The following is a 13,349-nucleotide window of genomic DNA, read 5'->3' as shown; positions in this document are numbered from 1 at the left end:
GATGACTCTAGTGACTGCTAGTGTGCTAAAGTGAAGTTAAATTATGCGTGTATGTCTGTAATGCTGTTTACTACTTGAAAATAAGGATGAGACTTAGCATTTAATAACATTTGTGCTGATCTTAGATGCTATTATTCATCCAGCTCAGGAAAGTTTTTCTTTAGTAATTTATTTTTCATATCTTTTCTTTAATGTTGGGAGGAGAGATCTGAATATTGCTGCTGAAAATTTCGAGGAGAAAAAACTTTTTTTCAATGAAACTTTAACAGCCCTTTTCTTCTGAATTTCAACCAGTATTAGTTTGTATTGGGGATTTATCAATAAATGTGCTTTTATCTACTCTTAGTACAATTCCCAAGATTAATTTTACTGTGAAATGTCTTTGTGTCTTAATTAAAACTGACATTAGTCATCCTGCTAAAAGCGTTCAATGCCTAAATATCCTACTCCAGTTAAATTCTTTGGTGTTAAGAAAGATATGCTGCATACATTTTTAAGTTAAGACTTGTGATGTATACATGACATAATTTAAGTCTGTCCTTCTACTTGTCCTTCTACTTGTCCTCTGAATAAGAACAATTAGAACTGCAGTTTGTGATAAATACAGGGAAAACAGGTGAGTTCTGAGAAGATTTTCAATGCAATTTATTTAATTGATGTTATACTGTGAAACACTGATACAGTGGCATGCATTGGAGTTGTATGTAAGCTAGAAGACTGGATTGCTGTGAGAAGTAATCTTACAAACCTTAAGTTTGGACTTAAAAGTTTTAAGCAAAGCTGGAGTGAAGTAATTTGAGGTCCTATGATTAATCCATGGAAGGCTGCTGAAAGCATGCTTTCCCACACAGATGTTTTAAATACATTGTTTTCTTTTAGTAACCATCTCTATTACACACATTTTGTTGGCATTGTGTAAGATACTCATGTTTTCTGTTTCTCTCCTACCCCCTTCCCTTGAATAGTGGAATCGGTCGAAATTGGCCCTGGGCATCTGGTGGCAGCAGCATTTTGGCAGAATTTGGGACTTTGCATCTGGAGTTTGTACACTTGAGCCACCTGTCTGGGAACCCTGTCTTTGCTGAAAAGGTTAGACTGTTCCTTAAAAATTATGTTCTAAAAGATAAATCACATATTGGAGTAATATTTCCAGAGAAAGATTTGGTTGTTTAGACTTGGATTTTTCTATTTGGATTTTTGGGGCAGACGGGCAAGAAGCATCTGCAAGCAAATGTAGAGGATAAATTAATCATCTTGTGACATTTGTGGTAATTAACGTTTAACATTTCTTCTGTTAAGAGACAGCTAAAGAGTAATAAAAATGTGTGTGTGTGTGAGTATGTTAAAAATTCCAGCCTATGCTTCTTTTCAAAGTGGAATCAAGCTGTAGCTGCAAAAAGCAGGAATTATGTTTATGTAAGCTGCTCTTAAAACCCTTTAGAGACTGAGACTTCACAGCACACCGAGACAAGCTGTTCAAGGTCTGGTACACTTGATAAAGAAGAAACACTGGAATAAGCTTTGCATGGAAGTGTTCATGTTATTCATTAAGTTAAGTCGAGGACTCCTTGCAGTCTGCATTTAGATATTGGCTGTTAGCAAAGCCACATCAAGATGCAGAAGGCAATTTGTGTAACACAGTAGAAATCCTTCTAGGGCTTGGTGTGAACTAATTTATCATTTGTCTTAGGAACTAATTCACTTGATCTCTAAACTTTAAGGATGTAAAAAATAAAGCAATTAGAACTTTTATGTTACTACTTCTGATCTATGGTTATCATGATTATGTTTCTCCCAGGTTGCCATCTTTGAATTTTTTGTGAAAGTTAAATTTCAGTCTAAATTAATTTATATGCTTTGCAATGAATTGTTCTACTGGATGCATCAGCTGCAAAGCATCTGAACTGTCATTTCATCCAGGCCACTTATTTGTGGCAAGCTCCTTAATCATGCTAATGGAAAGCTTAGGGCTGGATCAGTTTCTTCTGGGCAGTTTGGATGTAAGAAGCTCAGTTCCAGCAGTGTTCTCCTTTCCAGGCAAAATTGCCTTACAGTTCACTTCTGCATCTAGACTAGGTGATGAGCTTAAGTATTTAATCCCATTTCTGATCTGGGAGTATGGGGAATATAATGCTGAAGTAGCTGAGCTTAGTTAAGGCAGCTAGCTTCCATGAATTTCAGTATACTGTGGAGGGGTCAAATATTCAGTGTGGTAAGAACTTAACTTTGAAGACTTCTTCTATTGTGTTTCATTACTAACAGTTGGCACAGAAACTCCAGAGGTTTTTGAAGCTTATTTACGTGATGATGTCAGCTTAGAGAATCTTTTTTTTAATAATAATATGATTACATAGAGATATTGAGACACTGTGTATACGTTGAAGTATTTGTACTTCAAGGCTTTTGTACTGATGCTGTTTTATTTTGAGGAAAAATGTATCAGTGCTCAGTATTCTGTACCCTTCCAATAGGTAATGAATATTCGAAAAGTTCTAAGTCGCCTGGATAAACCAGAAGGCCTTTACCCCAACTATTTGAATCCCAGCAGTGGCCAATGGGGCCAGCGTAAGTAGATCAGTTCTTCAGAACTATGAGCTGCCAAACTGCTGTCTGCAGTTGTTAATTTCTTTCAGTCACTGATATGTGTTTTATTGATTCTTCATATTGTATCTGAGTTACACAATGCAAAAAAATGCATCTCTAAAAATGATGTTCCTACTTGCTGTATTTTAATGTACTTTTATTTGAGCTTTCAATATGGCTTGTGGAAGCAGGGAGGCATCTGAATATGTAGTTTTGAAAAGGAATTTGTAGACTATAAAATTATTTTATTGAAAATTCTTAAGTGTTCTCTAAAGTAGCTGTTTAAGGAAACATTATCATCTCATCTGAATCAAATTTCACACTTTTAGTCAGGTGTGCTCCACTGGAGATTTAAAAAAAAAAAACAAAAACAAATAATCAACTTTTTGCGCTTAATATCAGCTGTGATTTCTATTGAAGTTCAATGGCAACAAATGAGGAATCAAACTAGAAAGAACGGTCATAGCATTAATTCTCCAGGAATCATTACCAGAGACACCAAAATTAGAAGCATTTGAAGTCTTTGAACTACTGTTCTCTTCTGTGGTGACTGGGCCTGTATGCATTATGCATTGCCTTCTCCACTCTGTATCCCACGTTCAAAGCCAAAGCAATGTGCAGGAATATAGTCTCAGGGACCCTACTACTTTCTCCATTTTTCCTGCTTACTTTCAGTCAGCAATTATCCCACTTATGTTTCCACTCTTAAAGTCATTTACCTTCCTTCTGTTATTGAAAGAAAAGTAGTAAGATGAAATATCTTGATCTGAATACACATAAGTAGATGATGTGGTTCTGTTGTTTATCACTGCTGGGGCTGGTTAGACCAAGCTCAGGTAGAAACAGGTAAATAAATGGGGAAATTCTTGGATGCAGTGATTTGCAGTGCCACAGGCCTGTAGCAGCTCAGTGTGTATAACCAGCTAGCGTGTTGGTACTGGCTCTGAGGTCTGTGCTTGCCTGTTGCCCATGTTGGTTTAACATGGCTTTGTAAAATGATAACACTTTCCATTGGAAGTGTTGTTCTAAAGCCGTAAGCACTGAGTTTGATCAGAAGACTACCTTCATGCCTTTGTGAGCCTGTGTTCAGCCAACTTCAAATCCTCCCTGGCTTCAGTCAACCACAGAAACTCAGCTTTTTGGCACTGGGCTAACCAACAGCTTCCCTAATTTGCATCCAACTCCCTTATTTAGTGCCTCAAGGAGCATTATTGATCTGTGGCATTGTGGGTATGGCATTAAGCTTAGTTCTGCAATCATGCAATTAAACTTTTGGTGAGCTGAACAAGAGGGGATCTTGCCAGTAGCTGCCACCATTAGTGGCTCTGCCTTATTTGTTTTATAGTAGTCAAATACTGATGCTACCTCACAGCCTTTCACATTTCCCTGTTTTTAATGTAATTGTGTCTTATGTACTCCTCTCTTACATTGAATGCCGGTTTCTGTTGCCATACACAGTAACAATTACAGTTTATACCACCTTTGCTTTGCAATAGCTTGTAGTATTGACATAGAAATTAGCTTCCAGCACATGAAAATGATGAACACAAATGTTGATGCAGGTCAGTCCCTACCATGCTGAAACAGCAAAAGCAAATTTGATCTTTACTTGTTGCATCTCTTCCGATTCTCTTTCAATTGCTTCTGTTTACAGACATTGATTTTTTTCCATAGTAGACCATCAGAATAAAAGACTTGAGAGATATTTTATTTGAGACTGCTTTTCAAGTCTGTTTTCAGTTGATTATAACAGGAAAAGAAAGCCTAGCCCCGTAATTGGTACGAGACAGAAACATTTGCTCTCAAACGTCAAGTGGGGTGAGGGGAGCAGTTTCTGAACATTTCTTCTCTAGTAATGCTGTAACTGTGAAGGGCGCTGCTGGATCACTGCCATTGTTCCTGTAAATTCATTTAGACCTTGTTATTTTGACAGTAAATTGACAGTGATTTGCTGCAGCATGTGTCAGTTGGATTTGTCTACTACAATAATGTATATAATAACAGGGCTTATTATTGATGAAACTATGCGTGTGCTATTTAGTTTGCAAATGTCAGAGGTTTCTATGGTAATTTATTTAGGAAACTGTAAAGGTCATTGAAATGCTGCTGCTCAAAGATCAGCCTTCCATCATAGAAAATGTTCTCATTTTTTTAGGGAGCCTCCTTTCCATTTGGATCATGAACGTTTAATTAAATAAATGGTATATTCTTTACAGAAATTTAATATATCTCATTCAGAAGAGGAGGGGGAGAAAAAAAAGCAGCCTTTTATAATCAAGATTTGATGGCACAATGTATTTGTTAGACAAAGGGACAGGATACACTGGGAAAAGTAAATTGTTTTTTGAATAGATGGGCTATGGGAGAAAGAAAAAACTAGTTGTAATAAATTTGGAATAGAAAAAAGTCCTAATACAATTTGAACAGAAAAAAAATTCTTATCTTCTGCAGTTACATGGCTTTCCAGTTCAGTAGGCAGAAGGATGCATGAGTCCCAAAATAAAAAATTCTGTGTTCTTTTGAATTCTACCAGAGGCATAACTCTGAAGTTAAGACCAGTAAGGTATTGGGAAGCTTGAGGTCTGTACTGCTGACTCTCCTGCATCTTGCTTTATGAGCCTGGATTACGCTGAACATGTTCTGCTTTTCTCATGCTCAGAATTTTGTGAAATGGCTCATTGACTTGCAGCGCAATATGTGGTATCCACATCTCCATCCTGGATGTCTTGGGTGAAATTGTCAAGCTCCTTCCCTACTGTAAAATTGACAGTTATAAATGATTAGTCCCAGTAAAACACTTTGAAAAACTTTCAGAGAAGACATTATACGTGTTAAGTCCCTTTATGTTACAAGGCAGTATCAACTTCAAAAAGGAAACTTAGTGCTCTTGGTTTAACGGAGCTTAAAGAAATACACTCTCTAGCAGTAGTATTTTATGCACTTAGGAGATCTGTGCTGAAATCACACTGTAGCCCCTTAAAATTTTGCCAGGAATCTTCTAGAGTCTTTTTGAGAGGAAGCTAGTGCAACTTTATGCAAGCAGCTAAGACCACCAGTAATTATTGTGTGGCTGGTGCAGTGATTTCACTTGTGTTTGCAATGCCAAGTCCTAAATGGGTCCAATTAAATAATTACAGTGCTTGTAGTTCTACACTGCTTCAAGTAGTAAGCATAGAACAGAATAAAGCAACATGAGAGCAATAATCTTCTGTACATGTAACAAAGTCTTTTTTTCCTACAGAACCACTGCTGTGTCCTGACAACCAACTAGATATTGAAAAACATAATAGCATTTTTAAGCATAGAGAGAGATTGAAATTTTCAAATACCATAAAATAAATAATAAAATAAATCTGCCTCAGTACTAGGGAACTAAAACATTTAGGCTTTTTTATGATGTATTTTAAATGACATCATTTGATAAACAACAAACAAAAGCAAGGGGAAAGTATTTCTCAAATTACACAGCATTTTGTACTTTTGGGTTAATACATTTTTGTATGAGATACATTACTAAACATGAAATAAATGTTATTCATGTAAATTCTTGTTTCTTTTCCATGAACTCCTGTGAAAATTCAGCAGTGAGACATCTTTAAATGCATTACTGCGATTAAAAACTGTAATTGTATTTTACTGTTTGTGCTAAAGATGGACTTGCTGTTGAACTTCTGTATTGCCTTTTAGATCATGTCTCCATTGGAGGGCTTGGGGATAGCTTTTATGAATATTTGCTGAAGGCATGGCTGATGTCAGACAAGACAGATGAAGAAGGCAAGAAAATGTATTATGGCGCTGTTCAGGTAAATGAGAGATTTAAATCTTCCTTGCCATAATAATCTAATCTCTAATAGTCCTAACAATGTGAGAGATTTATGTATTTGCCACCAGAGTGTGCTTTTTTAAAATGAATTAGTTTTTGGGTTTTTTTTAAGACTTCATCAAATATAAATGGTAGAGGAATGCGTCTACTGAAGGAAGTGGGAGGAGAGTCTTAAAGTATAGCAAATTTTCTTCAACTGAAAAATGGTCATAAAGTATGCAACAGAAATGAATCTAGAAGTAGCTCTCAGGTAGAAGTTCAATATTTCCCTGAATTTTCTCTGTATGGACTCTTTTAATGTCTTTTTTTTTTCTTTTCATATATTCAGAAGCTAATTCCTCTTTTGTGTTACAGCCTCATACTTCAGCCACTACAGTATTTTGACTGTAGTCAAAATAGGGATCAGTGTGTTATGTTAGATAATATTAACAGAAAAACAAATTTTGTTATGCAATGCCTTTTTGCTACAAAAGGCAGACATTTACCAACCTCTGTGAAACAGGCAATCATTCAAATTGGACGCAGGAGAAAGTTCCCAAAAATCAGAATTGTTGATACTTTTTTTTTTAATGCTTTGTTTTATTTATGATCCTGCTGGTCTGCAATTTGCTTTGTTGTTGATGGTATTTCCTTTAATATGCTGTTTTTGGAGAAATAATATTTTTTTGACGCTGGATTGAAACTTGTGAAGCATTACGTTTAAATCCATATTTACAGGCTTCCCTTGCAGTCTGGGCAAATGACCCATTTTCTCTGTTCTTTGCTTTCATATGTATAAAAAAGAGGATAATATTACTTCTTTTTTCCCATCCTTTCATCTGTTTTGACTGTAAGCTCTCTAGGTCTGGGACTTTTATCTCTTATTGACTGTATGTATGTGCAGTGCCTCAGCAGACAAGACTGCAAGATGCCAAGTAATATCTGCTTATTCTTTCATACATCTGGAAATGTAGTCCTTAGAGAAGAGACATAAGTCTCTTTTTACTTCCCACACAGCAGAAAGTGGTGGCATTAAAAAATACAGCCCTGACTCACTGGAAGTACTTTTTCATTAGAGAGAAAAGTCATATGGTGATGATTTGAGGGAGGATGTGATCTCTGCTGGTAGTACATTTGACAACTGAGCATCCTCTGCTAAGAAAATCCTGCCTTTAATTTTGTAAGTGCAGATTTGGATGCGGTCTGCCTCATTTCCACTGATAACTGAGCAAAAGGCGGACTTTAAATTAGATTTCAGTATATTTGAAGTTATAGTATAAGAACAGGGATATTGTAATAGCTCAGCCATTAGGTTAGCAGCCAAAAAGTAAGAACAAAGTATCTGGTAATACAATATCAATTCCTCTTATTGTGAAAGGCATTTTGAACCACCTCAAAGTCTTCTTTCACTGGTTTAACAACGTCATTTCTTTCTTTTAAATGCATTCTTACACAGAGTAAGTGCTAGTGTACAGACATGTGCAATAAAAAAAGTCCTCTTTTGCTCTTTTTTTGAGTTGCTCTTCTGGAAGATGCTGCAGGCCAAATATTGCTAATGCAGTGATATTGTGCATCCTGCTCCCTGTCCCCTAGGGAATGCAGAGGAATGTTGCTGCCCACTACCAATAGGGAGCAAAGGGCAGCCAAGCACTTCCATGGGTGATACTCCTAAAGCTGTTATCTGCCTTCCCCTGCTTCCAGCCCTGATTTTGGATGTGTGGTAAAGACTCAGGGGTCTGGATCACTCCTGAGCAAGGCACGCGAGTGAGGCAGAGGCCTGTATCCTCTTTCCTGGACGATGGAGGAAAGGGCCAGGAGTTTGTTCTGCACAGCTCTTGCAGCCTGCTAGGCTGGCTAGGTGTGTCTGTGTGGGTGTCTGAGCTATGTTTGTATTCTCGACTTTCTGTAGTGCAGTACATCTATATCAAAGCTGAAAGAGTACATGCAGCATGTGGAGGAATAGCTTGATGTTGCAATGTAGCCTGTCCAGATAACAGCATCAGGGCAGTATCATAGAAATTGCAGATTATTTGGGCACCACTGACATGCAAGGTCCTTACCAGAGTGACTAGGCTATTTTGAAATCCATCCTGAAATTGGCTTTATTGCTATTGATCCTTTACTTACCTAAATTAGCTTTAATTTAAGTGTCTGCACAAACTGCAGTCTTTCATGACTAAGCTTCTGCATTTTGGGTATTCTGAGTCAGCGTCATATTTTCTCAGATTAATTTCTCTCAGTGCTTCCAGCTTCTTTTTAAGACTACACCAAAGGGAATGGCACATTTGTTCCCAGCCATTTGTTCCTGCATATTCCCACCAAGTTCTAAAAGTGTGATATTAGGGCTTGATGCCTAATTCAATATCTCCTGCTCTCCAGAAACCACAAATGAAAATATACAATGAGATACTGTATGGGAACTGCTGAGTCACTGCCTGAACTTCTGATTGATCACCTGAGGTGAGCCATGAGTCAGCCAGAGGAGCACAGCTGAAGGCAATTCACCTGTGCTGCCGGAAGGGGTGGAGCCTGGCTGCACCCCTCCTAGACCTATTTAAGAGCTGGCTACCGGTGAGGAAGGATCTCTTCTGAGATCCCTTCTTCTGGTGCTTTCTGTACGTAAGCCTTCCATTTATTCTCCTTATTGTCCTGGTCTATTTTGCCTAACTTCCTTGTGATTATAACATCTTAATATTCATTGATTATACAGATACCAAACTATGCTTAAAAACTTTTTATTTGCCATGAGTGAGGTGTATATTTGGCTGATGCTAATTTGAGAAAAGTTTATTTCTCATGGAAATGGGACAGAGATATTGTTTTGAATACCAGATCACAATCTGAATGCGTTTACAAGGCCATCAGAGAGATTCGTGAACTCTAGAATTTGCATAGAGACAGGTGTATGTATTTTTACAGTAAGTTTTTTGTTTTCTTTTGAAAAGTAATACATTATTTTATATGATGTCCTTCACATAATTTAGGAAGGAAGAGATCTTCTTAAGCTAGTTTGAACAGAAAGCATGCAACATCTCCTAGTTATAGAACGTAATCTACTTTGAGGATTTTATTGACCATAGAACAAACTTTCAGTCTTAGCAAGCATCCAGGAAACATTTCTCTCTTTTCAGCTAGCGCAGTTGATCTCTGAAGGACAGCTGATTAGGTTTGGTAAAATAATATGATAATTTAGAGCAAAAATGAACCTTCTGGATTCATATCTAGCAACAGCAAGTCATAAGCAACTGCATCAAATCGTCCTCTCTTGAATGCCAGCCCTCATTTTAAAAGTTGAATAGTAATTTTCCCATTACTTTTATTCATATGTTATTTCACACTCTTCTGGTATCTGTTCCTAATTTTCATATTATATTTTTTCCCGATCGTTGCCTCCAGCTTTCTATACCCTAAGCATTTCTTTTCTTTCTGACACTGCCTTCATCTCCTTCTTAAGTGTATTTCTGAATAAGCACTATATCTGAGGGCTCTAAAGGGAGAGGTGCCTCATCTCAGCAGAACTTTACAGAAGAAAGGGGAAACCCTCACCAGCAGCTCCCAAGCTAGTCCAGTTCAGCCAGCAGTGGCCCCATGGTATCAGAAAGGAAAGCAGCTGTGTTCTGCAGAAAAGGTGGTGTACTTTTAGACATTCAGATTTACTAATTTCTTTCACTGGATAACAACTGCTTAGAAGTAATACTGTGACATGGGAAGTAGTTACCTTCTGACAATGTGGAAATAGAAAATGATAAAGTAGCTAAAAGTCTAGGTGCTGTGAAACTTGGTCGCAGCCAATTTCTGCTGGATGTCAACAGCACACTCCCGAAATTTAGTCTTCTGCAAGACTGGATTAAGCTGTTAAGGAATGTCATAAACTTTTTTGGGTATTGAAGGGAAAAAAAGCCAATGTTTGCCTCAGAATTTTGAGTATTCAGACAAACTATAGAGGATCTCTTTGGTTTGGGTCTTTGTTTGTTTGTTTTTCTGTCTCAATAACAGTTGAGAGTAACCTTGATATATACTCAGGGAAGCTATGTGAGTAATTTTTATTTATTTACTTATTTTGGGAGTACTGGTGATGTATTTAATTGTCAACATTACGCAATGAACATTTTTCAGAACTGTCCAAGAGTTCAGATAAATAAAACAAAGCCACTCAGACTCCTTTCTCATTGAAGTGAGGGACCAAGCAATGTGTTGTTAGCAAAATGAAACATGATAGTAGCAGATACGACCTTTTCATCTCCAGGGTTTCAAGAAGGTATATTTAACTGTGGTGACAGACTGGTGGCTGCTCTGGGTTGATTGCAGTTTCCACTCAGTCACTTAAAGTGATTTGCTTTGCTATTACAGTGATCCTAAAAACTACATAACTGATATGGACAATGATAGAACTGCAACAACTCAGAATAATTTTTCATGCTGAGCAAAGCCAAAAGTACATTAATGAATTGGACATTAACTATTTTAGCACTTCTTGGCACTCAAGAAAATAGAAAATGGGATAAATCTGCATCAGCAGACAGCATGGCTCAATTGGAGCTGATTTGCTCAGTGAAGCAGTAGGGCTGTGGACTCATTTTAGGGAGGGTCTCATTTTGTCTATGACCTAAGTGTATGAGAATAAATAAATGTGTGGCTTATTTACATAGTTTGTCAGATGCTCTGTTAAAAATATTTATCATATCGCTGCGCTAGTGTTCTATGTGTAGTGATACTAAAGCTGCATTATGCAGAAACGCAAGATTCGTTATGCTTACGGGGCAAGGACATCCAGAGGACTTGATGCTCCTTTTTCTTTCCTATGCTAGATTTCCTCTATTGTCAGAAGTATGGGAGGAATTTTGAGACTGTAACAGAAAGCAAAGCTTCTAAAGCCTTAAAAAAGGCTTCTGCAGATTTTTATGTTAATGATTTACTTCGAACTATGCAATCTCTGTGTTTGGACTGTAAAAAGTACTTTGTTGTTTGTTTGCTTGTTTATGGACTATCATGAGAAGCAGCAAGCTGTACAGTTGTCGAGCTCTTGAAGGAGGATTTTAACTAGAAAAGTCTTGCAAGAGAAATTGTCCCCATTTTGCCTGGGTCTTTGCTCTTGTCATCAGAAAGTCCTGTCATGTCTGAGCAGCTGTATCCTTAGTGCTTGCACTGTTTTTCTTTCCTTCCCAAAGGCTAATACAGCAAAAAAGCTTGCCAGGAGGGACAGATATTTATTCTAGAACATTCAGAAAATAGATAATATAAATTTTTGAGAGAAACTTGGAGTCTTGCTTTGATTCATGCTATTCTGTTAATACTGTTTGAAGAATGTGAATAAATCTTGCCTTCTGGTAGCAGGGAGCATTAAGTACCTTTAGTGCAAGAGCATTGGTGCTCTTGGAGACTACTACACTAATAGGCCTTTACAGACCAAAATATACAAGTAGATGTTCAGGCAAAAGTAAATTATCAGCCTTCCTCTAGAACTTAATCATCTTTTAGAGATCAGATAGGTAGGTATCACAGTAGTTAAATGCTTGCCAACTTTTCCATTTTGAAAATGTAGGTATCTCCATTATTTCATTCATATTTCATTTCATATGTGAGCTTGTCTTTGTAGCATGTCAAGTCCAAAAACAGTAAGTGCTTCACAGTGTTTCTTATGTCAAAATGTTTCTTGCATATAGACTTTAAACAAATGAAAGTTCTTCTGTATTCAGATTTCAGTTTTTGTCTTTGAAAAGCAGAGTTCAGTAAGCAGTTGGAATATCAAGTGGAAACCGTACCATTTTTCTTTGCCTGAATCACTTGAATAATGGTAGCAAAGGCTCAAACTTCCTATTTTATACTAGCTTCTCTGTCAGTATGCTTTCACATGACCTGTGTCTTGTAATACTTAAGTTCAATACAAAATTTAAGTTTAGAAAAAAACTTGTGCGATGTGTTTTCTACCATCTTCAAAATGGCAGCAATAATGGAAATTTCAATCTTTTCTCATTGGAATGAGACATAAACTCATTGGAATTTTGGACAAATCATACATTGTATGAACTGTGAAGACTGGTGAAGTACCTATTTCATTAGATCAACTCAATACAGAGAAGATGATGAAAGAAACTCAGACTGTAAAACGGACATGTGACATACAAATTCAAACTATGTGAAATCACAGTAATCCTGACCTGCCTGCTTTATGCTGGTTCAAAGCAATAAATTGTACTCATACAGGCCATAAATACTAAAATAAAAAGCAAAAAAAAAAAAAAATTGCCACTTTTGAATTCTTAGAAATACCATGCTGCAGAACTCTCTCTCATGCTCATCGTTGCTTCAAATTGTCAAAATACTGTTTAAGAAGATCCCTAGGGGAAGAAAAATGTATTAAAAGTGTGGACTGAGATAATTTATTGTGCTTTATTATAAAGAAGCATACAGAGTTGTAATTATCCCCAAGGCAAACATTGTAAGCCCTGGAAGTTGAGGACAAAGATGATGTTTTTGAAGTTTCAAATTTATTACTGAAGGGAAATGGATAACTCTGGCTTGCAAGAAAATTTTATCTCCAGCTACAGTGACATCTTGAGGTAGGAAAGGAAATGCCTGGGTTTTGTTCTTTAAACAGATGTAGCCACTGAAGCTCATTGATCATAATAAACCAGTTTTTGTAAAAGGAGAGTTAAAATGTGTACATGCTTGAAGAAGCAGAATGTAAGTTTTCACTGTATTTTGTGGTTTATCATTTGTCATCTCTTTTCCTTATGCAGAGTTAACTTTTTTGTATTGTGTATGTTGAATTTAGCGACTTTCATAGGTACAGGACATTTTTATTGAGAAGCCTGCATCTGTGCCTACACTCTTCTTCCTTGGTGACACGATCCACCATGAGAATACCCTCTACTAACAATAAGCTTGTTGATATTTTTTCCTTTCTTAATTCATTTGAACACTGAGATTACTTAAATTATATATCATCCATTTTGCTCTATAA

The 13,349-nt window shown here is 36.8% G+C and overlaps 1 protein-coding gene across 1 annotated transcript in view; it reads left to right on the top strand.

Moving 5' to 3' along the window:
- Positions 1–13,349, top strand: part of MAN1A1 (mannosidase alpha class 1A member 1) — a 135,178-nt gene that overhangs the window by 105,771 nt on the left and 16,058 nt on the right. Inside the window, exons 6-8 of the mRNA XM_042813990.1 lie at positions 966–1,089; positions 2,472–2,565; positions 6,271–6,386. Coding sequence (XP_042669924.1) covers positions 966–1,089; positions 2,472–2,565; positions 6,271–6,386 — 334 coding nt within the window. The remainder of the gene's footprint in view (positions 1–965; positions 1,090–2,471; positions 2,566–6,270; positions 6,387–13,349) is intronic.

This window comes from Centrocercus urophasianus, unplaced genomic scaffold (genome assembly GCF_019232065.1).
Source record: "Centrocercus urophasianus isolate 14NV4802_14NV808 unplaced genomic scaffold, USGS_Curo_1.0 seq_10, whole genome shotgun sequence".
Taxonomy (NCBI): Eukaryota; Metazoa; Chordata; class Aves; order Galliformes; family Phasianidae; genus Centrocercus; species Centrocercus urophasianus.
This window is presented reverse-complemented; position numbering and strand designations above follow the sequence as displayed.